Source organism: Paramisgurnus dabryanus, chromosome 6, assembly GCF_030506205.2.
Source record: "Paramisgurnus dabryanus chromosome 6, PD_genome_1.1, whole genome shotgun sequence".
Taxonomy (NCBI): domain Eukaryota; kingdom Metazoa; phylum Chordata; class Actinopteri; order Cypriniformes; family Cobitidae; genus Paramisgurnus; species Paramisgurnus dabryanus.
Window position 1 is genome coordinate 23,368,035 of NC_133342.1, and position 18,787 is coordinate 23,386,821.

Consider the following 18,787-nt stretch of genomic DNA (forward strand, 5'->3'; position numbering starts at 1 on the left):
GAGTGTGCCTTTTACACATTTTAAAGACTAAGAAGACAACAAGAATTATACAATGAGATTTTGGATTAATTTGTACACTGTACATTTTAGTGTTTTTGTACAAATTCCTATCAAAGTAAACAAGAAGCTTTGCTGTTTGTTGACATACATAATGTTTGACATTAGCAACAGCGTATTTCCAAGAGCTCCACATGGTTGTCATTAACATTCCTTGAGATCTTGTTCACTCTCTCTCTCTCTCTCTCTCTCTCTCTCTCTCTCTCTTGAGAAGACCAAAGAGGAAAATTGACAGTATTGGCTCAAGACCCTAAATTCCACAGGATGTGTCAAAAACCATTCTCTGAAGAGAACGGGGGGCCCGAATAGGAACACTCAGACACACACATACAGACTGTGCATACTGCATAGTAAAAGTGGGATCTTTAGAGTAATAAAGAATGCCATCACATTTTTTCATGTTTGCCAGGTAGAATCACACATAATTCACGAAGGTTATCAGAGGTTTTCAGATAGATGTTATAGTTGATAGTTGTCATTACAGAACATAAAGTCCATGTTACATATTTCATCCCAATCTGTTTATAGACATTTTAGCCTTGATAGATAGATAGATAGATAGATAGATAGATAGATAGATAGATAGATAGATAGATAGATAGATAGATAGATAGATAGATAGATAGATAGATAGATAGATAGATAGATAGATAGATAGGATTACTAAAAATAGGCCTGAGATTCAGAGATAGGACGTGAAATGTTGTGGAAAGCCCACTGCAGGATTCCATCTATAGAGCTCTGCATTTATAAAGAGAAACACACCGTTAGATATCACAGTTATGGCCGTGGCAATATACAGTTTTCATTACTCATGCAGCATCTATTTATTTGTCTAATGTTGATTAAAAAGACCTCACCTCTCCCATTATGGAGTCCACTTCATCTTTGTTCAGCAGTTGCTCTGAGGGAACTAAACTCTGATCAGTTATGTGGGGGCTCATCTGTGAAAATAAAAAACAGATCTAGTCTCTGAAAACTCAGCTACAGTAAAGTCATTTTTTGTGGTTTGCTGTTTATAAAATCATCATAAATAATGTAAATAACATTTTATAAAAAATATAACCTTGATATCCAGCATGATCTCACGAGAATTCGTACATATTTTATGAGTTGGCTAATTTGTATGAATTCCTATATCGCGCAAAACCGTACAATTCTCATTTAAAAAAATCAATAATGAAACTCTGCCCCTAAATAAATAAATAAATATATAAATATATATATATATATATATATATATATATATATATATATATATATATATATATATATATATATATATATATATATATATTTAAAGTAAATTCGGTAGATTCAGTTTTCTGAATGTTATTCATTCACACCAATATTGGACATTAAACTAGAAATGTTTCTTAAAGGACAAGTTCGGTATTTTACACTTAAAGCCCTGTTTTCAGATTGTTTATGATTAAATAGAATGGGTTTGACTGAAATTTTGACATGCTGCCCAGAGAATTTTTGGGTGTTTGTTGTATCACCTCCCACCTCTACAAAGGGGGAATAGGTACAGTGGAACAATCCTTCCTAAAATGCATTAAACTTTCGTTTACAAAGACGTGAAACTCACCGAGTGGTCAGGGGTGTTCACTGATATGCTCACAAAACAATCGCTGCAAAATACGCACTCCAACTGGTGTTTTAGCATTCGTTGTAAACTTGTGGACCTATTTTTCCAAACGCCTCACACCCGTATATACTTCCGTTGAGAGCTTGAAAAATAGACACTCCAGCCCAGATGTTGACGATAATCCGCCTTTGCCTATTGCAAGAATAGAAACAAAGTTCCCGGCGCGGAGTAATACCGTACCTCACAGCACATCTAATAAGTCAATGGAGTTGGACAAAACTATGATAAAACCTGTTGGAATGCGTGTTTTGCAGTGATTTTTGTGTGAGCATATCAGTGAACACCCCTGACCACTCTGTGGGTTTCACGTCTTTGTAAACTAAAGTTTAATGCATTTTAGGAAGGATTGTTCCAGTGCACCATTAAACCCATTGTAGAGGTGGGAGGTGATACAACAAACACCCGAAAATTCTCTGGGCAGCATCATATGTTGAAATTTCAGTCAAAACCGTTCTATTTCATCATAAACAATCTGAAAACAGGGCTTTAAGTGTAAAATACCGAACTTGTCCTTTAAATTCATTGCATTTTCCTGTTTGCTTTTGATATTGAGGAGATATAGGCCATGACTCTCGGCTGTTTTAGTGAGAAAAATGGCTTTTATCAATCGATACTGATTATTGGCTTATATAAGTGCATCTCTAGTTGTGATATCTTATAGGGACTGAGTAAGGCCATGTCAAAGATTGAAATAAATGAATGAAATTAAACTTTGATGCTCCTAATCTAATAATTATATTATAAACCTTTAGACTGGACTTTTCAGGCAGGGTCACATTTGTGTGATCCAGAGATGAACGTGTTAAACTGTTTCATGTACAGTATATGGCATACCTGAAGACTGTTAGATGAAGGTTCGCTTTCTGAACCCCAATTCCTGGAACAATTCCTACATTTAGTCTTTCCACTAAAGACATGCACAGAGAGAGAACATGCATGATTGAGCATCAGAACACTGGAGAGTTTACTGTTGTTTTATAGTAACAGTACAGTAACATCAATATAAAGCAACTATTAGTATCTTAATATCCTAATTAAACAGTTGTTAATGAAACATCTAGAAGGTCTTACTTTGAGAAATTGCAGTGGACATGGAAGCTCTGTAGACACTGAGAGCAGGTGATCAGCTCTCCTCGAGTGAGGTGGCAAATTTCACAAGCTATCCTGACACCCATCATATCTCCATTAGAGGACTAACAAAATGAAACATCAAGCATAAAAAATATCATCCTAAAACTCACGCAAGACTATAAGATTCAATATTAAATGAAGAGATAAAAAATAATCATTCAAGCTGCCGGTGCATTATACCATTTATTTTCTCAGTCACTGTGTTACATGGGAATGTTACTCTACCTGGAGGCCCATGGACTGAGCACTTTTGCCTCCTGTGACTGTAGAAAGTGAAGTGGAGGACAAAGAGGAGAAGAAGGAAAAGTCCACAGTAGAGCTGGAGCCCGTCTCCGTCATGGGAACGTGAACTGCAGTCTTATTAAAAGAAGTTATCATTATTACAGCTAATATGTAGCAACTGTAATGTTCAGTCAATTTTAACACATTCCCCGCCAGCTTTTTTTAAAGTTGCCCGCCAGCATTTTTTTGTGATTTTCAGAAAAGTAAAAAAAAAAACTTCCAGGAAAATGTTCTTCTACAAGTATATAAACATATCAAATGAAAGAACAGACCCTCTGCTTTCAAACAACAAACAAACAAAATGAGAAAAAAGTTTTATCCTATCTTGATTTTAAAAAATACAAAATTTTAAGCAAAAAGCTGAAATAATTGCATATTTGTGAAGGATTTTTGTTCAGAGATCAGATTCAGATTTTTTTTTAAAACATACATGGATTGTAATATTAATAAATAATGTTTTGTTTCAGTTTTTTATGTTTCATTAACAACTATTTAATTAGGATATTAAGATACTAACGTTGCTTTATATTGACTGATGTTACTCACTATATAAATTGGCCATCTAGCGGATAATCACGGTATTACAGATTACCTTAAAAACTCACATGTTTTTCTCATGCAAATGTTTTCTCTTAATTGATGAGATAACTCGTCAGTGGTGGGGAATTTGTTAAAGTTGTTTGTTTCCAAAATATATAATAACCATGTTGCCATGTTTCACCTGCAAGGGATTGTATGGCCTCTCACTGCCTCTGTTGCTATGGCACAACTGACACCGCCATGTACCACTAAAAACAAGCACATTATTAATAAGATGGGAAATTTAAACTGAACCAACGGCAACAAACTAATTCACACTTATCCAACCATAGACTGTAAAAAAAGATGGACGACGCCTGTTCACTCTCTTCCATTGGTGAAAAGTGAAGCCGCAAGTGTCCCGATATGGCGCTGACATCTTGGGTCTTGAGTCTGCGCACTAGCGATTTCGGGACCAGTCATGCGCACTAGTGAGCAGGAAGGGAAGCCGCGAAGTACAAACCCCGCCCTCGCTCTCGTAGAATGCGCATATCACACGATATCACAGCTGTCAATCATGACGTGACACCACCGTTTTTATATCATTAAATAACTAACTAAACACAAACCTATTTTAAAAACAAACATTTGAATTTACATCAGCGTGATAAAAACTACAGTAAATGACAGAAACCAGCTTCGGAAAAAAGATAATTGAAGTGTAATTAATTTTTTTAGTTGGTCCCAAGTCCCATTGAATAACATGGGGAGGCGTGGTTTATGACCTATACTGGGACCAGTCACTGGGGGGCAATCGAGACGTTTTGGCTTCACTTTTCAGGGCTTGTGCGGCACGCTTGTATCCAACAAACAACACCAACAAATTCATTCATTCTAGATTTAAGTGCTTGTGTTTGTTAATATTTGTTGGAATCTGTTCCAATCTGATCAGTGTTAATAGAGTGTTGCATGGATGACGCATTTTTGTAGGTCAATCCTGGAGGTTAGCTGGTTCCCTGGCTAAAAAGCCCATTCATTTTTCCCATAGACTTTTGGATTATTGCAACCCAGACACACTCAAAAAGCTCTTTGGCTGAACATGATTCAATCATGTACAGTATATCAACATGATTGACTCTTGAAATTAACATGTAAGCTCTACTCAATTACGTCATATTGATACACTTGAAAATATGCTGTGTTACTTTGCAATCAACACAGAAAATGTTTATATTTGACCCAACAATGGGTTAAACAACCCATTATTTTAGTGGTAAAACAACCCAGCATGGGTTTAAATACAACCCAATGAGCTGGACTCGTCCCTTTTTGACGGGTTGAAAATAATCCAACATTTTTTCGAGTGTAGAACATGACTGAATCACGTTTGCTTAGCATGAAAAAAACAAATACTATGTAGACACGACATGACTGAATCATGTAAACCCAACACAATTTTCAATTTGTTTATCTCTTTTATAACTAATTTTTTAAACAATGCACTCTGACTGGAGGGTCATAATCAAAAGCTGACCATGGCATTAATAAATATAATGCCTTCAGATCGAGAAACATTCAAAATATTTTCAGTCTGTTCGCCAGCTCTTCAGCACAATGGTAACCTTCTAAAAAATACCAACATAACACAAACTCTTTTACATAACAAACAACAGAACACTAAACATTAATATATTTAAAAATCCAGAAAAAAGTGTCCTTAATTTCTACATTTGCTCTCATTATTCAGTCCCATGCAAAGCATGTGGGAACTGAAAATCACCTGCCTAAATCCGGAGTCATCTGCTGTCTGGCCCAGAGTCGTCTGCTGTCTGGAAAAAAATAAGCTCTGTGTTTAACAAAGGTTTATGACACTATCCAACAAGATCATTTTACAGATGAACACATAAAATTTGTTAAACACAGAGCTTATTTTTTGTGATAATCCAGAAGTCTAAAAGGGCTTTTTTAGTGAGGGAACCAGTGTCCTGCTAACTTCCTGGGTTGGCCTACAAAAATATGTCATCCCTTTGGGCCTTAAAGGGGAAATTTCACAAGACTTTTTTAAGATATGAAATAAATCTTTGGTGTCCCAGAGTATCGTATGTGAAGTTTTAGCTCTATATATCATATAGATAATTTATTATAGCATGTTAAAATTGCCACGTTGTAGGTGTGAGCAAAAATGTGCCGTTTTGGGTGTGTCCTTTAAATGCAAACGAGCTGATTTCTGTACTAAATGGCAGTGCAGTAGTTGGATAGTGCAGATTAAGGGGCGGTATTATCCTCTTCTGACATCACAAGGGGAGCCAAATTTCGATGACCTATTTTTCACATGCTTGCAGAGAATGGTTTACAAAAAAAGTTACTGGGTTGTTCTTTTCACATTTTCTAGGTTGATAGAAGCACTGAGGACCCAATTATAACACTTAAACATGGAAAAGTCAGATTTTAATGATATGTCCCCTTTAAGATTCTTATAGTCTGAGACCACATTGAAATCTATTTTACAAATTGTTATAGTGTCATATTTCTATATTTGTTAACTATTGTGCTGTTTACAGTAAATACTTATTTAAATAACAATATTCAAAATATAAAATAAAGAGTGAAGTCACAGGATTAAAGTAGGGATCATCATGGGTCACATGACTGCTTTGTACCTTGGTATGGAGGTGAGGGGCGGGACCAGGCAGGTAAGGTGAAAGGCACGAGGACAGCCGTCACAGCAGATGAGCTCGCCACCATCTTTACACACTGCACATTCATCATCATTATGCTCCACCTGAAAATATTATATTGTAATATTGTTTGTTTTTCTGATAATCACAAAAACAGGTCTAGCTCATATTTCGCCTCAAATCAAAAAAAGAAAGATTAGCATTTTTACATTTCTGTAAGAAAACGGGACTGTTCGTAAGAAAATGTTACAAAATGACTTTGACTTTCTTTAAACAAACTGATATTTTTATTATTTTGATGTTGGTTTGAAATATTAGCTTTAGCCTGGACTTTAGCCTGGAGAGGGTCACATAATGATATTGTTATCAGGTTTCACAAAATTCATCCAAATACCCTGCTGGCCACCTACATTCATAGCTCTGGTGCTTGGCTCCCCCTGCTGGTGAGTAAAGTTTTGTGCAGTCTGCGTCTTGTGCCCAGCTGTCTCCTCTAGTTTGCCAGAAGAGTAGAACTCTCCTCCAACCTTGATGCATTTTTTGGCACCCCCTGCAGAAGAAAGCAGCTGTGACATATTTGCTGCCAAAGTGAACAGCTAAAGTGTTTACACTGCAAGGTTACGCTATCAACAAACTCTGAAGCATTAGCTAAGTACAGACGTTTATCACAGTCTGTCAGTGCTGTATTAGTGTGCTGAGCTCACCAGACTCAATGACTTTCTGTATTAAAATTCCCTCTACTGTCCCGCATCCAGTGGGCCGGTCGCTGGCAGACACCGTCACAGCCCGCTGGAGTGAGGTAGAGACAGCCTGGACTCCTACAACCCAAACAGCACATGTAATCTCTAATACAATACACAGTCACCTTACTACACGTTTTACACAAACTTGTGATTACCGTTTCCCACCGAGACCTGAGAAAGTGCACTGTCCGTCTTCCTCATAGGCTTCCCTTTGCCTCCTGAAACAGTTGACCCATGTAAATATTAGACCTGTTAAGTCTAGTTTGTGATAAAACTGAAAGCATAGTCGTTATTTAATTATGATAATAATGTAAAAATAATACTTATGTTATAAACACAAATGTTGTGCAAGGTCAGTTGTTGATTTGTTGTCGAAAAGATCCTGTTTACATCATTATGAAGTGAATTATGACTGTGGTCAAACCTGAGCTGGAAGGTAATGCCCTCCTGGTGTAGTGATGAGAACGATGGGAAAGTTGTTTTTCCGCCGCCCCTCTCTTCTTGCCCATTTGGCTTCGAACCTGCAGCTCAAGCCTGGGGTTACTTGTGTGCCTGACCATCTGCCTCAGTCCTGCCAAATCAGATTACCATCACAGACTGTGATTATCCTCCAGGACACCTTGATGTTTGCCTGACCTCTGTAGCTGTATAAATGTACCTTTGGGGAGGTTGATAAACAGGGTTTCCAATTTTGGGTAGCTCTCCTTGTTGTACTCCTTACAAAGATTATTCCAGAAGGCCTGATGGACGGCAGTATCCTGATCCAGTAGTAGGGTTAGGAGGGAGTAGACAGCTTTGTGGATCCCATCTTTTTTCTTTCGCTCTAAAGTCTCCTTAAAGGGATTAGTTCATTTAAAAATGTGATCCTGTCTAGGAAATCCAGGCTAAAGTTTCATAATCTAATTGTAAGATAGGAGCATCAAAGTTTGATTTCAGTCACTGATTTCACGTTAATTTCAAACTTTGGCCTGTTCTTTCTCAGTCAATACTAAAGATATTATTTTTTACAGAATGTTCTTAAAATTATGTAGGATGATTTTATGTGGAAAACATTAAAGGGGTGGTTCAATGGTATTTCAAGCATTCTGACTTATTAACACAGTTATAGAGTTGTTTCCTCATGTTAACCGTAGGCAAAGTGTCAAAAAAGCAGTTGGGCGTGTTACAGAGTATTTCTGTGCCAAATGCAATTCGCCAGGGTTCCAACAAGTTTCGGAAAGTTTTTTCTCGATTACGGGTCCAGCTGACATTTCAGGGGTTTTCTATACGTATCACTTCTTTATATGGGCACTTCCCCCAGAAAACCCTGCCCACCCGTCTATCAGCGGGAGACGCTAGAACTTACAAACATCTTATCACGCGACACAGCTTTGTTTAAATTCAAAACTCAACAATGGCATGAAAGAAGAAGTGTTAGGAGAAGAAAGCCATCCTTATGGAAACAATAGTTTATTATCCGGGGTTGCAGCGGAGTTTTGCGTGTGTGTTTGATGCACTGGATTTCATTGAAAAGTCCCAACCGGGTCATGAGTTGCATGCGGTAAGTAAGACTTCTTATGTTGGAAATAGGCGCGTGCATATTATATAAATGACACAAACATGTAGTGAATCATAAGTTAAACAGTGTTGTATAGTGTTGCATGACTCGTACTCGCTCCTCCCGCCCTAGTAACTCCTCCTTCTTCATTTTTTCGTATGTTATCGGAAAGATTCGGTAAAGCTAATCTTTCTTTTATAAATCTGATTAAACTAAAGACTCTTCAGAGATATAAAGGATGTAATACTACTCTATATGTACTCCAGATTAACATCAGAAATGTAGAAACAGCGTGTGTTATGTGAGCTTTAAAGGGATAGTTCACCCAAAAATATAATTCTATCATCATTTATAACAATATAAATTTCTTTGTTCTGATAAATACGAATGAAGATATTTTGAGGAATGTTTGTTTCTAACCATTCGTGAGCCCCATTCACTTCCATACTATTGTTTTTTTTCTTTCCTACTATCTAAATGAATGGGGCTCATGAATGGTTGGTTACAAAAATTCCTCAAAATAGCTTCATTCGTATTCATCAAAACAAAGAAATTAATAGAGGGTTGTGACAACATGAGAGTGAGAAAATGAAAAATCATTTTTTGGGGTGAAATATCCCTTTAAAAACCCCCACCAAAAAATGTTTGTGAGTCAAAAATTCAAAATTTGTCATTGTTTATTCAGCCTGTGCTATTTTAAACCCATATGACTTTTGTCCCACGTTTTCTATTTTAAACCCTTTGAAATCATGGAACATGCACACATCCTTCATCATTGTTATAGTGATTTTATGTAAAAATACATAAAATGTGTTTACCTTCAGGTTCTGTTCAGTGATGATGTTGTGATCGGCCAGTCCATACAGCAGTGGGAAGGGGTCATGGATTGCCATGGCGATCTCGGTCCTATATGCTCGTAGCTGGAAGCGCAGGTCAGACTCTCCATAACCTTCCACCCTTGACATCCTTAAGCAGTTGTATACAAGGAGTATTGACCCCTAAAGCTGTATTAAAATCACAGCTAAATTTGGACCTAAGCACAACATTTTTATATTCATTTAAAATGTTTTTTTTTTACTTTAACAGGCTATAAATGTAAAATACATAGTAAGCATAATTTAACATTTAGAGAGAGCATTATAAATCTACCCGTTTAGGAAGCTATACATAGATAAGCTAAATGTACTTACAATGTATGCTGGTGATGAGATCTAAAAAGAAACCTGTAATCGTCTACAGTTGCTTTCCTTTTATTTGGTTTGATGGCTGTCTGTGATTAGCATGACTGATGTACTGTATGACCGATGGACAAATTGTTCCTCTAGGGGCCATCAGTTCATATGACCTTTGATAATACAACCCTTAATGGCCACACTGATTTTCTATATATATATAAAAAAACAGTTAAAGCACTAACTCAAATACTGTGTGCTGGATAAAAATACCTGTTCCTTATGTAGATTCATGTGTCTGGTATGGATTGGAAAGTCCACAGTTGGCCGAGAAACGATTTCGATCATGTGAGCCATCTACCTTTGCTCACCTGTCTCTCTTGAGGACTGAACTTAAGGGGAATCCCAGTTTCTGTGCATCATTATAGTTTCACCTCATGTGCTTCAGTAACTAATGTATCATTGTAGTTGTGTGTGGGAAACAGAATCCATCGTTTTGCAAAATCATTTTAATTTTTTTATAACACATTTTCAGAACCAGAAATGTCTCCCTATTTCTGCTTGAATAAGAAAGCACACTTTGTTATTGAGAGAATAGGAAACATCATAAAACGTAAGAGTAGACGGTATGGTATTAAGACATGGATTTTATTGATTTTCTCAGACAGATGTCATGCTCATAAATGTCCTTACAGAGTGAATAAAGAGCCAACTACACAGCTTTACACAATCATATGGCAACAATTTTGACAGATTCAGCTCTAAATCCTCAGCTCTAAATCCTTGAATGTTATTGTTATATTGGCTTGACCAGGTGTATTTAATCACAGAACTGGAATCTGTCAATTGCCTGGCCAACCTGTCAATAACCATCCCTCCTCGGTCTATAACATGTCCTTAGGTAGCCATACAGTGAAAGCTTTTTATTGTGAGGTTACAACAACAGAAGGCACAACTAGTGAACAAATGTGAAAGATGAAAAAGAAACCCAGAGGAAATGGAGGATCGATAGATATGAAATGTGAAAGATGACATACGCTGTGTGCAATGCAAAACTCCTTAACCCCACCCCAAAGCCGGCCCATTCAATAATCACCTGTACTGTAGTTATCCAAGCAAAGCTAACTGTAAATTCCAACAAATCAGTCACAGTAATTCCTCGCGTCCAACAAAAATGCCCATTTCGGTTCAAATTAATAAATTATTGGCACCAGAAGTCATATTAAAATTAAATATATTTTAAATGTTAAATATAGCCTAAATTATTCCAATAATCTCTTTACAGTCAGTGGTGTTAACCAGTGCATTTATGTAAACAATTTAAAATACAAAATAAAATAAAAACATAAAATAATTTTTTTACACATTCAGAAAACTCACATTTCTTTAGCTGTTGCAATAACCTGAACGTTGTGAGTCAATTGCGAGCATTGTCGTACATTCTCTCCCAGTTTTAAAAATAGCTAAAGACATTACAGAAAAACAGTGTTCACCTCCAGCTAACATTATGAATTTCAACATCTGTTCTTCATCATCTCTTGCCAGAAATGAGTAATATGACAATCATTTGCCTGTTTTACCACTTTAAGATATGGAAAACAATACATTTCCTTGTCAGACGTACATGTATTTGAAATGACAATCCAGTTGTTTCTAAGGCTCACCTCAAATTCATCTTCTCTACCTCAACCGAGCGAATGACACTTTATCTCTTTATCTGATTTTCAGGTGGCAGCAAAACAAACAAACAAACAAAAAAATATATATAACAAAAAACATAGATATACAGTAATCAACCGGAAAATGTCCTTCTTTTAACAGTGAATAATAAATATGCCTTCAGATATAATCTTTTTAAAATCATATGACCCTGCAGATCTGTAAAACAGTAAAAGGCAAAACAAAATGCCCAAATCATATGTAATACTTCACTAGCAGTGTATGGCTACAGGTGAGATGAAGAAAATAAAAGTGAAGCCCTTTTAATATAAAAAAAAAAAACATTTATACAGGTGAACATAAACCACAGTCTAAATGATGGATGTTCACAATAATATAAATACTATATACAATACAGTACCGCCTGGCGGATCTAAAGTGTATACATGAAGCTAGCCGAAAAATCCGTTGGTTCTTTGCAACTGTGCCACCGCACTTTAAAGGTTAGCCAGAGTACGCACACCTCTCACTGAGGCCTGCCGCTGGATTAGCATGTAGGATGTACGGTATACACACACTGAGACTTTGAACAGGATCTCGCTCTTTTTTCTTTTTTCATTAATTTCTTTACTACTGATGTGTACGGACCAAAGGACATAACAGATTCTAAAAGTTGTTTTACATGCATGCTATAGTCGAATGAAAGTTAATCTGACATCCGTCTTAATTCGTCTTCTTGGTTTTGTGAAGGCATCGTTTAGTGCTTTTGTAATGTACAAAAATACAAAACATAACAACCGATAATTCACTCTGAATGTTTTTGTCCAAAAATGGTACACATGCCACTTCCTGTCTTATATGAATCTGTTAGCTAGTCACTTTGAATTACCTATGATAATATTTTGGCAATCGAACTGACAGTGTTGATTTTTTCTTGCGACTGAAGAGTATAGTTTTAGACCCATTCAGATAGATGTAAAAAGCCTATATCCGATCATAAAATTCAACTGGACGTGGACCCATAGGAAGCAACAGAACAAGCGTGTGGTGTTAAATGAAGGTCCATACTGCTTTTTACTAACAGGAACACCCACTTTCAGTGGCTGGAGGATCTGGTTGTTTGTCCAGCTTAATATCGATCACTGAGAGAGGTAATGCGTCAAGGAAATTTTGATTTGCTTTGTAATGCACAGCTTAACAATAGTGATAATTCCCGCACAGTGCTTATCCTAGTTCCAGACTAAAATGCATGGTTTAAGGTATGTTTGTAAAAACTACTTAAATGTGCCCAGTCCTAGATTCATCTAAACCATATCTGGGAACACATTTGTCCCCTAAATGTATTACACTTTATTACATTCAGGGCAGTTTCCCGAAAAGGGATCAGACTAGTCCTAGACTAAAATAAATGTAAGAGCTGTCCAAACTGAAACTTTTTTAGCAAAGCATTTTTATTTAAAACTAGTTATATTTCTGTATTAAACTAAGGCCTAGTCCTGGTTTAAGCTAATCCCTGTCCAGGAAACTGTCCCATAGTTTTGTTTTATATTAATTTGAGTTACTAGTTGCAATCATTGACTACAGCAATAAACAGAGGAGCTCAGATGCAAAAAACGCCAAACGACACCTCCGTCAAAAATGATACAATTATATTAACCGAATGCTCTTGGCACATAATATATGTACGATAAATACATTCGCTTCAATTCCGCTTAATCAGGCCAGTTAGAAATACTTTGTAATTTTTTAGCAAAGTCCTTTAAGTGCACAGAAAATGAATTGGATGAATGATGGCATACAAAATGCCTTATGAGTGCTTGGACCTGAATACAACCAATATGTGGCAGTGACATGGATCACAGCGCCCCCTAGAGTGTAATTCAGTTCATTTTTTACATTCTGACTTTCATCATTTGCAATGTGTCTAGTTGGGTGATTCTCGCAAAATTAGACTTATGAGGTGTCATGAAACATTTTGATAAAAAAAGTAAATGCAAAGTAAGAGTATCAAAATAAGAAGCATACAGTTACAAACATCTCTTCATGCACTATTTTTCATTACCGCAATGTCTGGATTTGGTGACTGGATTTTGGTTCTTTGACAAGGAAAAATTTATAATTAAAAAATCTAAAAAATAAAACGCTTCAGTGCATGTTATACTATAAACATTTACAGTAAAAAAACGTGGTATTGGGTGATCATTGGTAAATGTAGAGACAATAATAAGGAATATAAATGTGTCCAAGGCCAATTTTCTCATCCTCCGCAACAATTTGTAATCATTGTTTAAGCCCTCAAGGAACTAACTTTTAAAAAAAAATAGTTGGAAGGTATATGATTGACTGTGACACTCAAGATGGCTACCAGGTAAGCAGTTCTTATTTTTTCTCTTCAGATAAAAGTTGAAATTTTGTTTGTCATAGTACCTAGACAACTTTTTAGTTCTCATTACCGAAACATGAGTTTGTAAATGCATATATTTAATGTAATATCATGTTGCGGTAATGATCATTATTTATAATGATAATCTAAAAAAATTAAACAATTCTATAGGAAATGTTTTTAAAATCCTCTAAAAATAATGGTCATAGCAAGTTCAGCCTTTAATCTTAAATGTGCAAAAAAACACCTTTTAAGTCTAGATTTCGTGAGAATCACCCAGTAGCATCTTTAGTGACTTTGCAACTCTTTACTGTCTTTTCCAAAAAAAGTGGATTTTTTTTAGAAATTGCATACACAAGACAAACACAAAATTTGTTAAATATCAAAAAATGACTAAAGTGACAATTTTAAAAATAAGGCATTTCAATTACTGACTAATAACCTTTAATTGCCATTAAAGTGAAATTACTGAACGTAAACAGAAGAGCCTGATAAAATGTTAAGAAATAAACATCAGACACACTTAGAGGGTTTTGCAATCTGAACTCCTCATATGATCCCAACTAAAATAACTGGTTTTGTTTTTATGTGAAAGTAAAAAATTATAATCATCCTAATTTCTAGTAGTTAGCTTAGTAACTATGAAGTCTGAATATAAGAAAGTAATTAAGCATAACACAGACACACCTTTAATATTCATGTAGCATGTAATAAAGGATACTTCCTTCTTTGTTATTATCATCCAAGTTCTCCATTCCAGGCAATGCAGCAGCCACTCGCCGGAACAACTAAACCAAACAGAAGGCAAATGGAATTAGACCGAGATTTTTTTTCATTACAGATTAGTACAGCTAAAGCCCCATAGGCACCAACTCAGTGGCAAAATCAAATCTTTTGAGAGCTTCGCATGTGTCATGTTACAGGCCATGAGCTCAATTACATTACTGCTTTCGATCAAGCCCATTTGCCATTGACCAGATGACGCAGTGCTGTTAGACTCACCTGTTTAACGTTACTGCCGGTTTTTGCACTGGTCTCAATGAACATCACATTCAACTCCTTAGCTCTCTGTTCCCCCTCTTCTATAGTGATTTGCCTGTTAGAGCAAATACCATCATAATGCATGATGTATTTCAAAGAGAATACTACACCCTATAGACAATTTACTGGAAATAATGACAATATTAATGACATAAAATCACTTAGCAAATGCTTTATACAATTTTTACAAACATTTTAAAACATTAAAAATTAAGCTAAACATTTGTGAGCCCTGCCTTTGAAAAGCTAAAGTCTAATTACGAGATTAAGAGCATCAAAGTTTGACTTTACTAATTTATTTCACATTGATTTCAATCGTAGACATGACCTTACTCAGATAAATATATCAATGTTATATTTTCACAGAATGTTCATTACATTATGTAGGATAATTTTACGTAGAAAGCTTTAAAAAAAAAAAATAATAATAATTTGTCACTGTGTGCGTTCTCTGAGAATCAAACCCATGACTGTTGTTAGCACCATGCACTAATAGACAATCTAGAGTACAAAAATGACTTTCAAATGACATTTAAATGACTCGCCTTTTCTCCTCTAGATCTGTTTTATTGCCCACTAGCATGATGATGACATCACTTCCCCTCTCTGTTCTGACATCATCAATCCATTTGGAGGTTAGCTGAAATGAATTGATATCTGTAGATAAAGAGAAAACGTTTAATTCTGGACTGGTATGGATTAAATGCATATATCAAATATTTGATATTGGTCTTATGCATGAATGAATGTGTGTCTGTGGCTCACTTGTTATATCATACACCACCACAGCCACTGTGGAGTCTCTTATGTAGCTCGGAATGAGACTCCTGAAACGCTCCTGCCCCGCAGTGTCCCACAGCTGTAACCTCACCTGCCAAAAGGACATGAAATACGTTTTTAGCAAAAATGATACATTTAAATCACTGCATCAATTTAATAATTGGGTTAATAAAGCTTCTTACAGTTCGGTCTTCCAGATACATGGTTTTTGATAAAAAGTCAATTCCGATTGTTGCCTGCAATGATAAAAATATCAAAATGCAATGTGAGCCAATATAGCATATTTAAAAATAAAATAAATGTCTTGATTAAGTCCTAGTATACCTGATAAGTGTTGTCAAAACTGTCATACATGAACCTTGTTATTAGCGATGTTTTTCCAACTGTAAAATGAACAAAAATATATTTCAGATTTTGATCTACACGTCACACAATAAATCACATATGGTGGGGTTATTAATGACTCAACTTGTCATAAGCATCCTCACAGCACTGTTGGTCACAATTTTTTTTGTAATTAAATTACACTATTTTACTGCAACGCAAGCCAAAGTTAAAGATTCAAATGCCTCCATCCTTTAAATTATAATATCATTATAGATCCTGAGGGATTACATGTGGAATGCCATTTTGACATCACTATCATTTAGAGTTAAAAAGCATGCATACTTAGGGACATACTCAAAAATGCAGCAGTGCATGAAGCTATTGTGACAAGCAAATTCCTCAACCACATTTCATACACTAGAGCGCTGCTCCTTTCACATCCGTCAGGTCAGGCCTGTTTGTCAGGCTAGGCAGAGATGCCAAAATCTTCACCCAACACAATGCCTATAGTTACTGTATCTTAGAGCTCATAGAATCAGAGGGAATAATGACTCTATTCATCTATAGCTTCAGCACCAGGATGAAGGGGTCTTTAAACAACAACTCAGTCTCACCAACAGAGATGTTCAGGACCATGGACAGCAAAAGCAAATGTCCAAACATCCAATAAAACCCTGGATAATTTAATAATTTTCCTAATAATTGGCCTAAATTTCATTTTCTATTAATATTTGTGATTAAAACATATTGAGGTGGTTTCCTGTACAAACCTATTGGGGTGGTTTCTACTGTAGTAGTCCCAGAATAAAATGCATGTTTATCTTAACTGAAAACAGCTTGGACCATATCAGTGACATTGTTTGGTCTAAAAATGCACATCGGTAATAATGTTTACTGGTATTTAAATGTACCAATTTAACCAATGGCCTAGTCGTGGCTTTACCTTAACCCTATCTGGGAAACCGCCCTATTTTATACACTCTTTAATAATATAGGCCCTCCTGTATTTAACTAGCTGTCCATTTCTCAATACTAACAGCAAATAATGAAGATATAGACACGTTTATATGATCAAAATGCAAAAAATATAATATTTCATAAACGTGAACTTTCCCGTGACATCATATTAATGTTACCATCTCTATTTTTAATGCTTGCATGTACAGTCATCAAATGACAGACGTGATCACAAACACCGACACTGTTAAGAAAAACTCATCCAGGCAAATTAATAAACCACGATATCTAGACACAATACCCAGGCTGCTCTTTTAGATCACGACAACTCGTGAAATGATGCATGGGTTATGATTTATTTTTTCTGTGCTGAGAGATCCCACAGACACTGACTGCCAACCTGGGTGTGTCTCTAGTAGACACACGGGAAATGCAAAGCCTCTGCGCCTTTCTGAGTCATGACATGCATTAAACCAGTAGATTTTTGAAGGAGAATATATAAAAACAAACACCTATATGTGTTTCTTTCGATTAATTTGAATCATAAATCGCATTTGGGCTATTTATACTGCGCTAGAATGAAAGCGATCAATAATATGACCACATCTATAACGTTAGCCTTCGACCCAAAACGCAACTAAGAACCAAACATATGTCATCTGAGTTTTAATATAGCCATTGCGATAAACGTCATGTTTACGGATGCATTTCAGTTGTAATGTTGTCTAATGACGCTGCATAGCTATACATTTTCATGACTAATCAAAAATAACACACGCAACCGTCAGGTTCCTGACAGGAAATCGATGAAAAGATAACACCTTTGAAATAATACCACAACGGAGAAGGGAAATTAAAAGCTAACACTGGATTTAATGCACTACATGCATGTGATGTGAGGTTAATGGGTTCGTCTAAACCCAATCGTGGCAAAGCCAAATACTCACCGCTTTGCTCCCCTAAAAAAACAAGTTTGAATTTCCGTAAAGGGTTCCCAAAGTCACTTCCCATTGACATGATCGCTTTTGTTACACAGTTGTAATGGACTAATATGTACAGGTGCCACCAGTCTTCCGAGAAGGCAAATGGATAATCTTCGGTCCCGAATCGATGGATTGCAGTACTGCTCCGCGATGTCAAGTCCACATTCCAGTGCGCATGCGCAGAGCAGACGATACGCCCGTCTGATATCACTGTGTGTTTACGGAAACGTCGCCCGTGAGCTCTCTCTCTCTCTCTCTCTCTCTCTCTCTCTCTCTCTCTCTCTCTCTCTCTCTCTCTCTCTCTCTCTCTCTCTCTCTCTCTCTCTCTCTCTCTCTCTCTCTCTCTCTCTCTCTCTCTCTCTCATTAAAACCGCAGGCCATGCATCCGTTCGTATGGGGCATCTTTTTTTTCTAATGCATGTACTTGTTTTAACGAATGCATTTAGAATCAGGCTTTCTAGGGTAATAGTGTAAATAATATATAAAGAGTGGTGTATATAAACAGTGCGATGTACATTTGACCCTTATGTTATAATGCTTTTAATGCTGCAAAATATGCTTTTTAAAGTTTTCTTCCTTCCTGTATACTGTTTTTTGTTTCTTATCTCTTGCAGCAATGCAAAACAGCACTTAAGCTTTGTTTAATTTTATGTTTTTTTTTTATTAGACAATAACTCTAATAAAGGACACTTTGAAAAAAAAGGTGGAGAATATTAATGTGTCCTGGAAACTCTAATTTATGTTATATATTGGTAAGCTGCTTCTTCTGTGTCATGTTATATTTATGATACATATGTAAATTCAACTACAGTCTTAAAGTCATTTTTTCTGTATGTAATGCTAAAGTGTAATTTATGGTATTAATACAAATTCTCTATGCATGTTGCATT

The 18,787-nt window shown here is 36.1% G+C and overlaps 2 protein-coding genes across 2 annotated transcripts; both read right to left on the reverse strand.

Moving 5' to 3' along the window:
- Positions 1–253: 253 nt before the first annotated feature.
- aire (autoimmune regulator) lies at positions 254–9,560 on the reverse strand. Its single transcript, XM_065275387.1, is given in 13 exon segments — positions 254–798; positions 918–1,001; positions 2,543–2,615; positions 2,780–2,901; positions 3,065–3,196; positions 3,843–3,909; positions 6,301–6,481; positions 6,713–6,865; positions 7,020–7,133; positions 7,214–7,276; positions 7,483–7,629; positions 7,717–7,891; positions 9,414–9,560. Coding segments are annotated over 13 exon segments (1,536 nt in total). The 3' UTR covers positions 254–720.
- An 836-nt stretch (positions 9,561–10,396) lies between these two features.
- Positions 10,397–18,083, reverse strand: rab6bb (RAB6B, member RAS oncogene family b). Its single transcript, XM_065276161.1, has 8 exons — positions 17,862–18,083; positions 15,955–16,013; positions 15,813–15,866; positions 15,616–15,721; positions 15,396–15,507; positions 14,812–14,905; positions 14,531–14,597; positions 10,397–12,568 (listed from the first exon to the last, which is right to left on the reverse strand). Exons 1-8 carry the CDS (start codon positions 17,929–17,931, stop codon positions 12,504–12,506), a joined length of 627 nt encoding a protein of 208 aa, XP_065132233.1. The 5' UTR covers positions 17,932–18,083; the 3' UTR covers positions 10,397–12,503.
- Positions 18,084–18,787: the final 704 nt, after the last annotated feature.